The sequence below is a fragment of the Caloenas nicobarica genome, chromosome 2 (assembly GCF_036013445.1).
Source record: "Caloenas nicobarica isolate bCalNic1 chromosome 2, bCalNic1.hap1, whole genome shotgun sequence".
Lineage (NCBI taxonomy): Eukaryota > Metazoa > Chordata > Aves > Columbiformes > Columbidae > Caloenas > Caloenas nicobarica.
This window is the reverse complement of record NC_088246.1, coordinates 36,404,562-36,421,591: the sequence shown is the minus strand read 5'-3', so window position 1 is coordinate 36,421,591 and position 17,030 is coordinate 36,404,562. Positions and strand designations below refer to the sequence as shown.

General features: G+C 46.2%; 3 protein-coding genes across 8 annotated transcripts in view; all 3 read left to right on the top strand.

The window, feature by feature from the left end:
* Positions 1-444: 444 nt before the first annotated feature.
* HOXA6 (homeobox A6) lies at positions 445-8,427 on the top strand. Of its 3 annotated transcripts, none has more exons than XM_065627822.1 (3): positions 445-530; positions 5,055-5,160; positions 6,451-8,427. In XM_065627822.1, exons 2-3 carry the CDS (start codon positions 5,136-5,138, stop codon positions 6,708-6,710), a joined length of 285 nt encoding a protein of 94 aa, XP_065483894.1. In that variant the 5' UTR covers positions 445-530; positions 5,055-5,135; the 3' UTR covers positions 6,711-8,427. The 3 variants fall into 3 exon arrangements, with proteins under 3 accessions (XP_065483894.1, XP_065483893.1, XP_065483892.1); XM_065627821.1 differs by lacking the exon at positions 445-530 and adding an exon at positions 5,517-5,607 and having other exon boundaries at positions 4,540-5,160; positions 6,451-6,618; XM_065627820.1 differs by lacking the exon at positions 445-530 and having other exon boundaries at positions 4,540-5,160.
* Positions 447-17,030, top strand: part of HOXA3 (homeobox A3) — a 44,538-nt gene continuing 27,954 nt past the window's right edge. Inside the window, exon 1 of one of the 4 annotated variants that reach the window (XM_065627814.1) lies at positions 447-530. The gene's annotated coding sequence lies outside the window, so the exon portion shown is untranslated. Of the gene's footprint in view, positions 531-12,333; positions 12,418-17,030 lie in introns of those variants that run through there. The other 3 variants (XM_065627817.1, XM_065627815.1, XM_065627813.1) reach the window with 3 other exon arrangements.
* HOXA5 (homeobox A5) lies at positions 8,602-11,408 on the top strand. Its single transcript, XM_065627628.1, has 2 exons — positions 8,602-9,429; positions 10,388-11,408. Exons 1-2 carry the CDS (start codon positions 8,868-8,870, stop codon positions 10,636-10,638), a joined length of 813 nt encoding a protein of 270 aa, XP_065483700.1. The 5' UTR covers positions 8,602-8,867; the 3' UTR covers positions 10,639-11,408.

Below are 17,030 nucleotides of genomic sequence, written 5' to 3'. Positions count from 1 at the left end.
TGGTAAGATGGCGCCTCTCTAAGACCTGCCTCTTCTTAGTGATGAGGAAAAGGCCATAAATCCGTTGTTGTTTATGAAAATTTACAACTTTGCAATACAACTTTATGAGTTGTTCGGTTTTTCCATTGGTCGTTGTCGGTCATGTGGATGGTAACCGTGAACATGAACTTTTTTATAATTTCCCTTGCGAGAATAGAGCCGCATTCTTTTGCTGAGCTCTGTCCTGCTTCGGATCTCTCTGGCTTTCAATCCCCATTTCATTTGTTCTTTGTAAGGCAATAGTGAACCAAGTGTGCGGAGGTTCGGCATAAGCAGCCGCCTAGAACACAGATCCGGGATGGCAATTTCCAGTTCCCCCGCTGGAAGGTGTGGCATATTGGATTCAAAGCACTGGCGTGGCAGATTTTCAACTTGCAACCTGGCTAATTTCCTGCTTCTTCTGGCACCAAAAGGAGGGCGATTCGTCTCCTGTGCAGCCAAAGCGACAGCTGTCAAAGTCGCAGGGGCTCCTGTGAGCCAGAACCTAAAAGGTGAGAAATGTATATGACACTACCGTAAGCAGGGAAACATGGTTTAATACGTTTAAATATTAGACATGTGCAATTAAACAAAAAATAGAGGTGGATGCAGCTCAGTTGATTTCGACTTAACCAGTGCATGCAAAAATATGCCTAAATAAAATGTCTACTTTCTATTATTTAGCAAGGAAGCCGTGGATTTTTTTTTCACCAAGTTTATTTCTGTTTGCATTTACCAGGGGATTGCAGTAATACTCAGGTTATTTTCTAACAATTCAGGTTTGCAGCATCAATCCGAGGGGATTTTTTTTTTCCTCGCACGAGGAAAAAAAAATTACCCCCCCCAACATTAAATGTTTATTTCGTACCATTAACTTAAAGTTCATTTTCGGCAGTTGAAATTTAGACGTAATTTAATTTTTACTGTTTCAGAAAAAACCCAAAAAACAAAAAACCAGCAGTCAGCACAGTGTCTCCTGGCTTCCCTGGCATATCCAGGGGAAAGGTTATTTCTAGACGGGAGGGAAACAGCGTGAATGTGCCTTTGATTTTCTTTATCAGATCTTTATCAGCCTGCAAAATCCTCCTGCCGTGGGTCCCTTGGAACAGCGTTCTCGGCGCTTTCCGGTGTGGGCTGTTTGCGCGCCTCGGTTGCGCGGAGCGGGCTTTGCATCGGCTAAACCGATTTCAGTGCCGGAGACGGAGCTTTTTTTTTTTTTTTTTCCCCTTGTCTCTCCTTGTTGTGACTGTTACGGTGCGGCGGTGGGGCGGGGGAAGCGGCGGCTGGCGGGCCGGTGCCCCGCGGTGTGTGCCGATGGGGGAGAGCGGGGCCCCGGAGACGGCGCCTCCAAGACCCCCCCGCCGCCGCCGCCCGGCTCCGCTCCCGCCTCCTCATGGCGAATGAGCGGCTCGGTGTGCTTTAAGTGTTGGCTCCGGCTCTGCTTGTGCTGCCGGGCTGATAAAGCATTGCATTTGCATTGCATTGCGGTATCTGCCGGACTGGAGCTGCAGTGAGCGCCGGATTATTTATTGCGGGGCCGCGGGTGCTCAGTGCTGCCACGGCGTGGCGGAACGGCGGAGGCGGGCGCGGAGCGGCCCCCGCAGCCCCGGGGAAGGGTAGCGCTGGGAGCCTGCGCTGCTCGGGGGAGGCCCAAATAAAAGATTAAAAAAAAAAAAAAAAGAGAAAATAAAAATAAGAAATCCGGCCTACCCTTCCTACGGGAGCATCGGAGCTCGCCTCCGGGCAAGATATTCCGGCAGGGCCGGCTCTGCCCCCTCCCCTTCCCCTCCGCGTGTACCTCGGTGTGTGTCAAATGTAAAATATCACCGTGGGAGCTGGCTGGGGAGGACCCGCCCGCGTCCCCTCGGCCAGGCTCCCGATACCCCGCCAGTCTAAACAACGGTTCGCCTTGCTCAAACTGTTTGGATTAGGAGCTATTAGTTAAAGATTGGTTTTGGTGACGCTGCCGAGCATGAGAAGGATTCGTAAGTGGTTTTATATACGAGGAGAAAGAGGCTTTTAAGCTTAAGAGGGTAACTGCCCCCGCACCTGTATCCGAGGGTGGCTGGGCTTGCCGGCCGGGTTTTCGGCGGGAGGATGAAGGTGAAGTGGTTGGCGGAGGAGGTGTTCGGGGTGCGAAGAATTCCGAAAACAAATAAAAGGCGGATGAAATACATGGGTATCGCAAAGTGTTACTTTGTTGCGGTGGCAAAATGGAGCGGCTGGCTTTTTGATTTCCTTGGAGGGGGGCGGAATGGTGAAGGGAAACCGCTGCGAAATGTGTCCTGGCAGAGCATTTCCCAGGCAGGACTCGGGGGTAACAGATTATTGTAATTCGGGGTTTTCTGGGCGTAGGGGGAGGAGCGGAGAGGACGCCTGAATGTGACTGAAGCGGAGATTGCAGTGCAGATTGTTTAGCTGTCACTGTAACTACTCTAACACGACCCAGCCAGGCAAACGTGCACATTTAATTCCTTTTAAACTGTGGAATCAACGAAGAAATGTTTCTTTGCTGCCTGCGCTCAGACTTTCGACAGGACGCAAACAATAACTTGAAAAAGAGGAAAGAAACAAAAAGAAAAGGAGAGGAAAAAACCAATTCAATCTGTAAGCGATGCTGTAAAATGTAAATATAAGTAAGCCTGGAGAGATTTTTTTTTTTAATTTTGGTGGCTATGTGATGGATTCAAACAAAGGACCCTCTGGTCACAACTTTTTAAAATAGGGCCGGTGGGTTTCACCTTTTCAAAGTATTCATTTTTCGCGCTACGTTTTCGTTCTGACCTATGTTGGTGAAAATCTGCTGGTTTTAAAACCTCTTCGTATTTAGCGTGCTGTGTGCTTGTTTGCTGGTGTTCCCTGCCTTTTTTTTTTTTTTTTTTTTACTTCATTCGCACTGCGTAGGAAAAAACTTTTTTCTGGAAAAGGCTGGGTTTCAGGAAATACACGTTTCTGAAATGACCTCCCAAAGTATGCAGCTAGTGAGCTGTAATTCTACCAGGTGTGTTTATGGATTAACCGGGCTGCAGAGGTTAAGGAAGTTGACAAAAAAAATTGGAGGCCATCAACATCTGAATGTGAAAGTCCAGCTGAGACTGTGAACAATACAAACTATTGTGGAGAGATGTTTTAACTCATTACTGTTTTATAGGTATCGTAATCCGTCCCCGGAAATGAGACGAATAGTCTCCCAACAACAACAAAACTCTCCTTTGAAAGCTACTTTAGGAAACGAGGCTGATACGAATGTCGCTTTCCGCCAAAGCGCGTTTAAAATTGGGCTATTCGATCTGTTGTAATGGGCACGGATTATTAGTAAACACAGCTTGGAAGGAACAACCTCATGTTATCTCCAAGAACTGCAGGGTTACGGCTGAATTAAAAGCGCCTCAGCGAATTTCATCAGCATTGTTACTGACGAAACTGTTACTGATGTTACTGTTACTGTCCCTGCCCTGAGCCAAGAATTATATTTCCGCTATGGGGTAACTGCCATGTTGAAAAATGAAGGTGGAAATGTTTGTTTCATGTATTTTTTCCCCTCTTAAAGACACGCATCCCAGTTTAGTCAAATTATTCGGAGCAACAACGAAACCGATTGGCTTCTGCTGACTCATTAGCAGGGCTATATTAATTAGGAATAATCCTACTGGCTCGTTTTCGAATTTGAATGTTTGATGCCCTCGGCTCGATTCTGGCGGGGGGGACTTGGGGAGAAGAGACACGTGGAACTTTATCTGAGCTGGTCGGGGGGCGCCGGGAGTCCACCCAGCTCTTCCCGGGGCCTTCTCGGGCACTTGGTGTGATAGAAAAATCCCCCTCCCCAGAAGGCCACGGTTTCCTGCCCCAACCACAACCTCCGCGGTAATTATGGGGATGTTCATTAAGATACGAGACCTCTTCCGCGCAGGACGTGTTAACCTCTCTCACGAAAGCTGGGTTCGGCGCTGGGGCAGGGTCCCCCAGCTCCGAAGGAAAGCTTCAGCAGAGGGGCGATTAATCGCCCCAAAAGTCCTGGATGTGGTTATGGCATCGCGGTGGGAAAATGGAGAGAGGCCGGACCGATCCCCCTCCGCGCTGCGTGGCTCTCCGCTCCCCATTTCACGTGCTCACTCCCCTCCAAACTTTCCCTCCGCAGCATCCTCCATCGCCTCCTCCGTCGAAGAGCCGGGGGCGGCTCGCCCGCCCTGCCCGCGGGGTTGCGCAGCTCCCTCGGGGCAGACGCGCCTGTCGTGGGGCCACCAACTTTTAAAGGCGCCCCCCTACACACCCCTCCAGCGGCCGCGGCGGGGGGGTGACCCGTCCGCCACTGTCACCCTGCCCGCGCTGCCTGCTCCTGCCGGGAATTATTACTATTATTAGTAGTATCACTGTTCTTATTATTGGAATATTTTTCCTCCGGAGGGGCGGTGCCGCCCCGGGGGCGCGGCCGGTCCCCGCGTGGTTGCGCAGCGCTGCGCGGCGTTGCGCGGGGCGGCGCGGAGGGGCCGGAGCTGCCGGTAAGTTGGCGGCGCGGTGGCGGCGGCCCCGGGGGAGCGGGCGCCGCGCGCGCTCCCATTGGCCGCCCCGCCGTCAGCTGCTCCTATTTTCTGCTGTCGCTTTTGGCGCTCGGCCATCCAGAAACAAACCACTTCGATGACTCCTAATAGTTATCGCCAGATGTACTAATACACAACAAATCACGGTCCGGGAGAGGGGGAGAGCAAATGAGTTCCTATTTCGTGAATCCCACTTTCCCGGGGAGCCTGCCCGGGGGCCAGGACTCTTTCCTCGGGCAGATCCCCCTTTACCCGGCGGGCTACGATGCTCTCAGGCATTTTCCGGCTTCTTACGGGGCAAGCAGCCTGCAGGACAAGACTTACACCTCACCTTGTTTCTACCAACAGTCCAACACCGTCATTGCTTGCAATCGGGCTTCCTATGAGTACGGAGCCTCTTGTTTTTATTCGGACAAGGAAATTAGTAGCGCCTCTCCCTCCGGCAGTGGCAAACAGAGGGGTCCCGGGGACTACCTGCATTTTTCTCCTGATCAACAGTACAAATCCAGCGGAGTCCAAGCCAAAATTGTAAATGACGAAGGCACCGACCGGAAGTACACGAGCCCTGTTTACCCCTGGATGCAGCGGATGAACTCCTGCGCTGGTAAGGCATTTCGATGCAATCAAGGAGGGGGGGTGGGGGAAGGAAGGAAAAGTTTCTTTCCTCAAGATTTTTTTTTTTTTTTTGGTTCTTATATGATGTCCAGACTTCTGGAGGGACACGGTTCCTTCAGGGCAATGTGTAACATGACACCTTCCCAGGTTATTTTAGACCTGGCACGTTGGCACCCTGGGAACGGTGGCCGAGAGCCCAGCTTGTGGGTTCACTGGTGAAAGTTACTGGGGAATCCTTAGGAAGCAGGGGGAAAAAAAAAAAAAGAATAATAAAAAAGGAGCAGAGCAGTTTTACCACACTCTTAAAGCCACCCCAAAGCTTCTCCTCCTCTTCTTCCTTGTCAGAGAGTGATGCAGGGAATATGCCCTCTGTACTGAGGATCCAATGCATTTGTGGCACGTTCCTCCTCACCCCCCTCCCCCAGCTCATTAGCCTGTAAGTATTGGATATTGAGAGCACGTTTCTGGGGCCGTGGGCGCACTTCCATGGCACCGCGGATTTTCTCTGACTTACAAGTGAACTTCACATAATTGAACTATTCTGTCCAGGAGTGGTGCTGGGGGGGTGGGGAGCGTTGTATTGGGGTGGCACTTATATTTAATAATCCCATATTAAGACGTTTACTTCCAGTGTTTGCTAATGACTCCCCTCCTCCCGAGTTTATGTTTGCTAGACTGTGGGTCTCATTTCTCTTTTGGAAAGTTAAACTTCTAGCAAGACCATTCAAATGCTGCTTTGCATTCGAGGGCAATAAATTCCGGAGCAAATGGCAAAGGCTCTTCTATGATCTTTAGCTGATGTCTATAATTCTACTTAAATTACAGACCCTCTGTAGTCACAGCCATGGCAATAGAGTGTGTTTGTGTAAACACACCCGCATATGCCTGCACACACACACACATGCGTGCAGCTCCCCGGATCGCACACGTGTGTGTGTGCGCACACAGGCTCTCAACACGCAGAGCGAAGACACTGCTCAGCGATTCACACGGGTGCTACCTACTTCACTTTCACTAGGTCCACACTAAAGCCTCTTTATATCCCAGTCACCCCACCACCCTAAGCCCGCTGCACATCCGTATTTACAGCTAGTCAGGCACGAGAAAAGGAAAAAGAGGGGGGAAAGAAAACCTCCAGGAAACCAGAGCAGCCCTCCCGCAGCTCCCCCCACCCCCGCCGCCCCGTGATTGTGCCTGCAAAAGGAGGCAGAATATACTCTTTCTGGTCTGAAATCACTGGGCCCTGTCCAATGCGATCATTTTGTCTTTACTTCTACAGGTACAGTATATGGAACTCATGGGAGACGAGGGAGGCAAACTTACACCAGATACCAAACGCTAGAGTTAGAGAAGGAATTTCATTTTAACAGATACTTAACCCGAAGACGACGTATTGAGATTGCAAACGCTCTCTGCCTTACTGAACGCCAGATTAAAATATGGTTTCAAAACAGGCGGATGAAATGGAAAAAGGAAAACAAATTCATAAATTCCACACAGCCCAGCAGCGAAGAAACAGAGGAAAAGTCAGGGGAGTAGAACCACGTTTAATAAACGCTACCAGGCCTTTCCTTAGCGCTTACTATTACTATTATTATTTACCTTGTGTTCCTTCTGCTACTAAAATCCTATAGGTTTGTCACAGTCTATTAATTCCCAAAAGGCTTGGTTAAAATATGTACATTTGCAATCATCTGTAACTCTAATATATGTGGAAATCCTAGCTTTCGAGCTACAGGCATGTATATATATAACGACCTTTCAAAGCGCAGATGGTATTGCTTAAACTATTATAGAAATGACCCAGATTTTTAAATATTTGAGGTGAGCATCTGTATGTGGGTGAGTGTCCCTGGCGTGCCTGTGTGAGAAGAGATAAGAGAGTGATTTCTTTCTAATTAGAATTGTTCATATTGTAGAAATATGAAGGATTTTAGAAAATCTTAGGTTTATGTTTTTGTTAGCTCCTGCTACGTCGGACTGTCTCGTTATGCTGTGTTTGGGAGCTTATGGTCTGCAGGGGAGGAAAAAAAAGTTTTACGCATGTGTAAGATATTTAAATAGCAAAAAGAAGAAAAATCCTTTTAAAAAATCGTCGTGTAAAGCCCTAGGTATAAACTTGCAGTTAAAGCGAAGACGAATTGCAGGGAGATTTTTAAAAAACGTCGCTAAACTGCCTAATCTGCACTACTAGTACTAAAGTAAAAACTCGGCGTTAAACTTCAGGGGAAGCGAGGGAAGGGGTTTAGAAGAAGGCGAATTTCTGTGTTTCCCGTTGAGTTTACACTGAGGTTTCGGTGAGCGCAGCTCTACACTGAAGGGGCTTTGAATTATGGACTACATTTCTCGGGGCTTCGTGGGATTGGGTCGATCTTTCATCTTCTTTTTATTTTTTCTTTTTTTTTAGTTGTTTATTTTATTTTTAATAGTGTGTTTGACATATTAACCCGGGGATCTTCTACCCCATTTTTGTGGTATGTTAATTCGCACTCTCATTTCTTAGCACTGGGGAAAAGAATTTTAAAAAGATAGATAGTCTAAATAAAAGTAGCTGCCATAAAATGCTTCCACTTCGCGTTCTGTATAAGGAAAATAAGCGCAGCGAAAATATTGACTAATATATAAGTTATATATCTCTATATTATATTGTGTGTGCATGAGTGTGCGTGTGAAACTATGTACAAATACACTTGTATACGCATCAAGGCTCTATTGTTTGGAAGGCAGCACATTTTGGGCTACTGCTCTAAATATTTTAAAAGCCAAACCTAGAAAATACTAATGCAAAATGGCTACCGCTGCATTTAGAGTTTGTGGTTGTGTTTCTTTTTTTTTATATTTAAATTTTTATGCTTTTTCCGAGATGCGGAAAAATAACGGCGGCCGAAAAGCCGCCTGGAATTTGACCCCCCTAGTAGGAAAAATGTTGCACGATTTTTATCTTTTATAGCTACCTGCCATTTCAGATCGGCAGGACCCGGGTGCCTCTCGAAACCTCTGGTACGGAAAAAAAAAAAAGGGGGGACAAAAATTAGAATAATTTTTAAAAAATCTATAAAATGGACATAAGCGTTGCCAGCATCCGAGAAGGTATCATGTAGGATTTGTGAACCGGTGTAAATAAGCCTCGCCCGGAGCAGACAACGGGCACAAAGCGGAGCACACAGGGCTCTCCGGCGGCCGGGCCGGGGGAACGAGCCCCGCCGGCCCCGCCGCCTCTCCGCCCGCTCCCGGTGGCGCTGGCGGCGGCGGTGGCTTCGGGCGCGGTGGCGGCGCTCCCCGCTCCGCTCCGCGCCTCTCCGCGCCGCTCCGCGCCACCGTCGGGGGCCGTCACCCCGGGCCGACCCCGCAGAGCCGTCGCCATCCCCCGCGCCGCCAGCGGGTGGCGCTGGAGGCCGGCGGACGGGCGGGCGGTGGCGGCGGCGGCGCGCAGCGGCGGCGCGCCCCGGGCCGCCCGCGCCCTCCCAGCTCCCCCACCAGTGCACGAGTTTACCTCTAGAGGTCATCAGGCAGGATTTACGACTGGACAACAAAAGCACGTGATGTGAAGCCGTACCCCATATTTGGGTGCCTACGTAGGAGGGAACCAAGTACATGTCCCAGTCATTTCCATAATTCATCATAAATTGTGCAAGGGTGCTATAGACGCACAAAACGACCAAGAGCCACAAATCAAGCACACATATCAAAAAACAAATGAGCTCTTATTTTGTAAACTCATTTTGCGGTCGCTATCCAAATGGCCCGGACTACCAGTTACATAATTATGGAGATCACAGCTCGGTGAGCGAGCAATACAGGGACTCCGCCAGCATGCACTCCGGCAGGTACGGATACGGCTACAATGGCATGGACCTCAGCGTCGGGCGCTCTGCTTCCACCCACTTTGGTGCCAATGAGAGACCCCGCAGTTACCCGGCCAACACCACCTCTGCCTCGACAGAGCCCAGGTACAACCAGTCCGCGACGGCTTCCCACTCGCCTCCCCCTGACCCTCTGCCCTGCACCGCCGTGGCCGGTTCGCCTGTCAGCGAGAGTCACCACGGGGTGAAAAACTCCCTCGCCAACTCCACCAGCACTTCGTCCAATTCCAGCAGCAACACGCACATCAGCAGAGACGGGGTTGGCACCTCGTCTGGGACTGAGGAAGACACTCCAGCAAGCAGCGAGCAGGCAAGTGCCCCGACCGACCAAAGCACAGCCCAGCCTTCACAGCCCCAGATCTACCCCTGGATGCGAAAACTGCACATAAGTCATGGTAAAGCAAATACCCTGTTCTTTCTTTATTTCTCTGGAGGAAAAGGAGGATTTAATGTAAACCGGGTGGCTGCGCCGAGCAAGGTCGGGGAGAGGGGGAAAGGGGGAGAGGAGGGCGTGAGAACGGGCAGCCTTCGCGCACAGCATAACTCTGCTCGCAGGAAAGTATGCTCCCTTCTCCGGGCGAGTCCTTCCCCAAAAGAAAAAACCTTCTGGCCCCAAAAACCCAGCCCGCCCGGCTCCCAGCGCCGGCCCCGGCAGGCAGCGGGGGAGCAGAAAGCGCCTTCCCGAAGGAGGATCGGGAGCCGAGGCTGCTCCCGGCTAGCCTCTGCAAGGGGAATCCTCCAGCGGGAACGGCGCGGCTGACCCCATTTATTTTGCCGAGCCATATTAAAAAGAGAATAGGAGAGGGCGAAGAGGGCAGTTTTCACTGCTGGGAAGACGTGGGGGAGGGGGGACAGTCGCCCCAAACTCCGGGGGAACAAGCTTGAGGGGCGCGGGGAAGCGGAGCAACTTTCAGCCCCGGGTACCTGCCCTGTCCTCGCTGCTGGGGGAGCGACCGGGAGCTCGCTGCTTCCCAGAGCCTTCCCCAGCTCAGCCGTGGGAAAGGGATGCACGCTTCAGCTTTTCTCTCCCAGCCCTGAAAACCCAGCTAGCAGCAGGGGCATGCTACAAACCAGCTTATCTAGGGGAGGCGTGGGGGAAAATATCCTTAAAAAAAAAATCAATTTTAAAAATCGAACCCCAAATCCAAGCGAAAACTTACCGAGACCACCAAATCCCTCTCCCCTAAATCGTTCCTAAAAGGGTCTGGAGGGGGAAACTTGTTGAGCGTTTATCCAAACCAGAAACAGAACCAAGAGAACTGAGAATAACGGTCCTGGTCCATGTAGCTGCAATAAGACATGAAGGCTCCGAGTGGCTGCTGAGAATCTAAATCATGTACTTTTCTCTTCCAGACAACATAGGGGGACCAGAAGGGAAAAGGGCTCGGACTGCTTACACCCGCTATCAGACCTTGGAGCTGGAAAAGGAATTTCACTTCAATAGATACCTGACCCGCAGAAGAAGGATTGAAATAGCACATGCTCTTTGCCTCTCAGAGAGACAAATAAAGATCTGGTTCCAAAACAGGAGAATGAAATGGAAAAAGGATAATAAGCTGAAAAGTATGAGCATGGCAGCTGCAGGAGGGGCATTCCGTCCCTAAGCGTTTGATCAATTAAAAGTACTGAGCAGTATTAGCTGACCCTGCGTCTCGTGTCAGTACTAAGTTGACTTTCTAAAACTTCCTTGTGTTACTTCTGTGAAGAAACCCTGTTCTTGTCGCCCTTATTCATCTTTTAATCATGAGCCTGTTTATTACCATTCTCTCGCGTGTATAAGTAGATCTGCTTTTATCGTACATTTCTTTGTCTTGAATGGCTTTGTCTTGAAAAAAATAATAGATGTTTTAACTTATTTATATGAAGCGAGCTGTGTTACTTGAAGTAACTGTTAAAACAAAACAAAACTAAACAAAAAAGAACAAAAAAAAGGTCAAAAAAAAAGAGAGAGAAAGAAACCCTCCCCCGGTTTAGTACAAATGTTATGTGTTGCACTCAACCTGCTTAACTGTGCATGTGTGGTCAAGTGTTAATGTCTGTATAGCTCCAAGCTGTTAAAAATATTTTTATTCAAACTACCTATATAATTCCTGTGTAATTAATGCTGTTGTAGAGGTGAAATGATGAAATCAACTGAACTTGTCCTACGTGTAGTGAATAGTGAATCTGTGACGAAAACTGTGATTCCAAGCAGTATGTCCTTGCTGTGCCTTTGTATATGACTCTTTGCACGAACTCTTAGAAGTGGCTCTTATTAAGCGCAGCTTCTGTGATGTATGTTTTTTGTGAACAAAGTTACAAATATAGTCAAAGTCTGGCTGTTTGAGCAAACTGTGATCAGCTTTTTTTTTTGTATTTGTTTTTAAAAAAACTGACTGGAAATCAACAAAAAAATAAACTTTCTATTGTAAAGTTTTCGTGATCTGGTTTGTGCAAAGCAAGAAGTTGTGCTTCTTGGTTTGCCTCTGAAAACAAAAACAAAACCAAAAACGTGCAGAGCATGTAATAATATTTTACCTGGCTCCTGCTGCACGTTACGAATGGTAGATGTTGCGGTTGTCCGCTACCAGCATTTTTAATTGAAAGTTTGACCGTAAGTTCTTCCCCACTGATTTCTCGCTAGGAGGAAAACTGCATCGTAGGACCACAATCAACACCCTTTGTGAGTGAATCAACTGTTAGCTGTTTGCTGATGGTTGGAAAAAAAAAAAAAAAAAGTGCTTTGTTAAAACACGCTGCTGACTCTAAGATGTGTTTGCATCGCTCTAGAATTTACCCTGTGATTTCATTAAGTATATTTGCAGGACAGCCACGTCTGAGCCCTCTGCGCTTATTAGTAATCCTCGCTAGCCACATTCCCACTTTTCACCCTTTAAAGATTTTTGATTTTCCTCGCTACAATTAGTTTGCTATAAACGTAATGTTACTTACCCCATCAGAGCTTGAATGGTTAACTCTTCTGAGCTTCTAAGAGCAACTAAAGATTTGCACATTTACTGACTGGTTACATTGATGCCTTCCCTTAAAAGTTATAAAACAGTAAACTTTATAAGCTCCAGTTCCGGCTATATGACATTTGGGTGCCAAATGAATAGGGTTTTGTCTATGAATTAGATCGTAAAATCATCCATAGCACAGACAGATAGGCTCACTGGCTATAAAAAGTCACGTGGTGCCATTAAAGTAAGTTTTATGGTTTTGGGGAGTTGACATCCAACATTATATACCACATAACATATAATCTCACTGACGCTGGACTTCATTTGACTCTTTTGCAGGCTACGTGTGCCTCCTGGCCATTCAAATTGTCAGGTTTAGGGACAGAAGTATCCAAACCACAAGTTCTCAATACTGTATGAAAAATGGCTCCGTGCAAGTCAAAGGTAAGTTTTGTGCACAAGTTCCTTAAAGTTTATTTGTACAGTGGGGAAACCGAGGCTCCTGCTCGCTCTCGCTGCCTCTCGCCTCTCTCTCTTTCTTCCTTTCTCTTTCTCTTTCCCTTCCTCTCCGCCTGGAGCTTTTCAGGACGGTCCCACCGAGCCCTAGAGGCAGGATCAACCACTAATGATCCAGGTTGCGCTGCAAATCCACCCCATCCCTTCACTCGCAGCAGCGAGCTCTCTATTTTAACGATCAAATCAAAGTAAACCACAATAAGCGACTTTGGCAGAGATGGATTTTGGGGCCTAGCTTTAATCACTTTGACTACCACAGAAGATAATTACTTCCTTTGCTCCAATAGACTCTCCAAGTTTGGAGAGGTTTTGTTTAGCAAAGAGTAGTTACTGCAGGCGATTAAAAAAGGGGAAACAAAATAGATAGGTCTTGATATTATCTGGGCAGTGTCTTATGTAGGCATGATAGAGTTGGAGGCGTGCTGATGTGGTAATAATCTTTGGATTGGTGAAATATGTTGTGCATCAGAACTAGTACTAAAATGGCACAGACTGTACTGGAGTGCTTAAGATTCCAATTTCTGTGTTGGGTTGTGCAGAAAGCTTTAGCTATGTGTACATGTCCATCTGTGAGCATGTAGTGTGTTTCGAGGATGCGCATTTGTAATGTTGCTGTAACTTTTTCCAGCTCCTATATGTAATTGCATAAATATAAGTATATTTAAATTATGTGCGTGCGTGCATGCACGTACAAATCAATGCATATGCTTGTATAAAGCCGTGCACATGCATACGTATGTCTAATATCGGTGTACTAATGTATACAAAGGGTGTGTACGTGTGTATACATATATACTTTCCACTGACTTTTTTTTTTTTTTTTAAGTGAACCAATTGACTGTAACTTGTAGCATTAATACAAGAGACTACAGGTCATTAGAGTGCTGCAAATTATGAAATATGGGCTTGGTTTATTGAAGATTGTAAATATCCCCCTAGCTCTGCTCTCCCTCTCTGTCTTATATTGCTGGCTGCCATTGTGGGGTAGGCCCCAGCTGCGTGTTTACTTCAACATTCTTTTTATTTAAGTGGACTGTTCTCACTAGAGTGTGATTACTCAGCAATAAACTTTATGGCCGGATTTAACTTTAGTCTTTGAATTTCCAGGACCTGAATGAAAGGGTGAAAGGAACTCTCTTTCTGTGGGTAGCAATAAGGCCTGATGCTTATCCTTAGAACTGTTACTTAGGCGAGTGATCTCAGGGGGTGCAGACTGACTAATTGGGGGCTAAGGAAGAGGTTTGAAAATTGCCTCAAAAAAAAAAAAGTATAACCAGCTGTGAGTATCTCTTTCTCTGCTTAGGTTTGGAGTAGCAGAGATTCAGCATATCGCATTGTTTTCTTTCATGTGTTATAAACTCGGGTTTGCAAAAGAACAGGGTGGTTTGATGTGAGCTGGGAAATGGGCTTTGTTTTATTTTGCTAGCGCTATCCTGTTTGAAGGTTGCGGTTTAGACTGTATGTGCTACTGCAAGCAAAAATGAGAGAAAGGCGCAGAGGTACAGGAGGCTAAGGCTGTTGTGTACCTCTGCAAGGTCTTCACATTGCCTACTGATCCCTATTTTTAATTTATTTGCCTTTAAGATTAAAGAAAATATAGTATATAAGTTGACTCAGCTCAAAGATCTCACAGTTTTACAAATATTTAATAATTTAGAGTCAACTCCTTGTGTAAGATAAATGGAGTCTGAAGCCTTTGTGTCTGTGTATCTTCCTACGAGCACTAAACAAACACATATGCATATACTTTATATTAAAAAAATTGGAAGGGCTTTAAAAGTGTATATCCCAATGCACATTTGCAAATCATTTCCGTGATAAACAGCTGGAGATTTTCTAGTACACTGGCTGTCACATTTTCATCAATAGGAATGCCAGAAAGTTATATGCGATAGGCGTGTATTATATTATATAATATTATATACCATCAAATCTTATAGTTTGAGGCAAAGGTTTGAAAACCGTTTAAACTTTTGGGTTTCTTTTATATACGGGTCCTTTTCCAAGGAAAATCCTTCGCTTGTAGGCGGCAATGATACTCGACACAAACCATCGCGATTACTCAATATTCAACAAGACTGCAATATTAGAATTATCTGGTGAATATACAAACATACACACACACCCGTTCGGCTAATATTTTAGAAACCTGGATATCATTGCGGATTGTAGTTTTTCATTGTCTAGAGCGAAAATATTTGCTACTATGTATTTTCACATTTTCCAATGTGGCTTCTGGAGCATATTCCACGTAAAGCAGTGTGCAGAGATTCAAGAACTACGGAAAAGAAAAATATCCTCAAACCCACAAGCATATAAACCCACCCGTACTGCAATAAACTCTCTAACAACAAAAGAAAGTTATCTAGAAATGACAGCTTCTCCATATTTCTGGCCCTGCCCTGTCCTAAGCAGCTGAAGCCATTCAAATCCAGAAACGCATTAAGATTTTCTAATCTTGAAATTTGAAAATCGAACGACCCCAGACTGCTGAGCTCTACCAAAATATTCCCAGGTCCTAATTGTTTTCCGAGGGAAAATGTAGCGGACAATAATCGCTGGGAATCAGGAGAGAGGTCTTATCTGCGCATATTGTTTTTCTACTGTGTTTGGGGGATTAGTGCGTGCGACTTTGTTTTACTTTAGGCATGGCAAGCAGCGTTCTGCGATTTGAAATATAGTTTACCTAATCCTTTGAAAGAAATACTTGAGTGTAGTGTGTCATGTCTAAGCGTGAGGCCAATTAAAGATTAGCCAATTCTCTTAATGTGTGTAACTAGTGACTTTGCAAGGCATAACTTTCTCTAAATCAGAAGTACAACAATCCGATGGAAAGTCATCCGTAAATTACAGCTCTGCAGCCTTCTCTAAGCCCTGCAAGCGCCCTAATTGCAGAACATTAGAGGGAAATTATTATTCTGCCATTTCCTTACTTTTAATAAGTGTGTATCTGTGGAAGGGTGACAATAGAGGGGTTTGCAATCTGCTCCACGGGAAATTGAATGGAACAGATCACGAGGGGCGGATCAGGAGGTTTCGATTTCAAACCCTGGATACTGGAGCAATGCCTTTTCCCTCCCCGCAAATATAGATTTGACGCATTAAATGCAGACATAAATAAATCTCCTGAGTAAGTTAAGACATCGCTTTGCTTTCTTAGCTCTTTCTCTTTTCTTCCCTGAAAATCTCCCCAATTTGTTGCTAGAGTTGCTAGCCAGAGTGCAAAAATACAGCTCCCACAGACGTCTGGTCATCTTTGAAAATATTATCCCTTTCAAACTAAAGCATCCTCAATAATGTCTCTCTGGAAGGCAAATACTCATGGACCATCGGAGTCACATGTTTCTGTAGCTGCACGCACAAACAATATCAAATCTGACATAGAGAGCATGTAAAATTTGCAAGGATTTTGCCTTATAGCACGCATAAGGAATCTTTCCTATATCCTCCTCCCCCCAAAAAATGTCTTTTCAATAATAATATTTGCTATGAAGGTTATTGGGTAATTATTGCAATTTTGTGGAACAGTCCTTGCTTGAGGTGAAGTCTGTCTCTGGATAACAAATGGCAGCCCGTGCAGTTCACTGCCAGGTTAAGTAAATGCAGAAAAGATAAATCTGCACACCCTAGGAATCACCAGCAGAGCTCGCTTTAGACCAAGTTCACAGTCAACTCGTTTGCCTAGACAAGGCTTCGCAAACAATTAGAGTTGTTTCTTTATGTTTAAATCAAGGAGAAATGAGTAAGACCCTCGCAGCAGAGAGCTGCAGCTTTTCCCCCAACGCTCGTCGCTGCATTCCTTCCAACCTCTCGCCCAGAACTTACCCAGCATTTCACCTGCAATTGTAACCATATAGCGCCTTTGAGTAACAGGCTTCCCTCCAACGCTGCCGAAAGGCTGTGCAAACTGATTTAGCAGCACTTTTACAAAGCTGCGAGATTGAAGAAAAAAAAAAAACAAAACAAACATCCACACAACAATTAAAAATGCAAAAGTATCCGATTTCTCAACAGCAAGAAGGAAAAATAATTTAAAAAAAAAAAAAACACCTTAGAAAGCTGGAGGAAACGGCAGAACTATTGAAACAAACAGTGCGAGTCTCTTACTCCTAAAAGAAGCTGCATAGCTTTTGTATATCTTTGTGGTTAAGGGCGTTACAACTGCAGGTCAAAAAGTTGAGGGTCAAAAGTTTACGTTTTGCACCACTCTTAGTCATTCGCCCAGACAGAGTTTGATGTCAATGTTATAGCCGAGATCTTGACTATCAGCACAAAAGATAAAATAGCTTTGAGTTACGTGTGTATCACAGTATGGACTCCAGGTGAACCCTACTGGCTGAATGACCTCAATTACCGAGGAAAGGATAGAAAATTCCTCTTTTCAAGAGTAATACACGTTGTATTTCATCATGAATTATCAGCCACATTTGTGTCTGAATATCTCGGGTTCAGCCGCGGCAGGTAAACACGCGTGTTACCCCCACAGCAGCCGCTGATGCTCCCTCCTTCGACAGCCAGGTAGCGAAATGTTTCGCCCTTGT

Excerpts from the sequence above, each read along its gene's own strand:
- HOXA6 (XM_065627820.1), top strand. The coding sequence starts at position 4,725 with ATGAGTTCCTATTTCGTGAATCCCACTTTCCCGGGGAGCCTGCCCGGG. Across the intron at positions 5,161-6,450 it reads GCGGATGAACTCCTGCGCTG|GTACAGTATATGGAACTCAT; the intron begins GTAAGGCATTTC and ends TTACTTCTACAG.
- HOXA5 (XM_065627628.1), top strand. The coding sequence starts at position 8,868 with ATGAGCTCTTATTTTGTAAACTCATTTTGCGGTCGCTATCCAAATGGC. Across the intron at positions 9,430-10,387 it reads AAAACTGCACATAAGTCATG|ACAACATAGGGGGACCAGAA; the intron begins GTAAAGCAAATA and ends TTTCTCTTCCAG.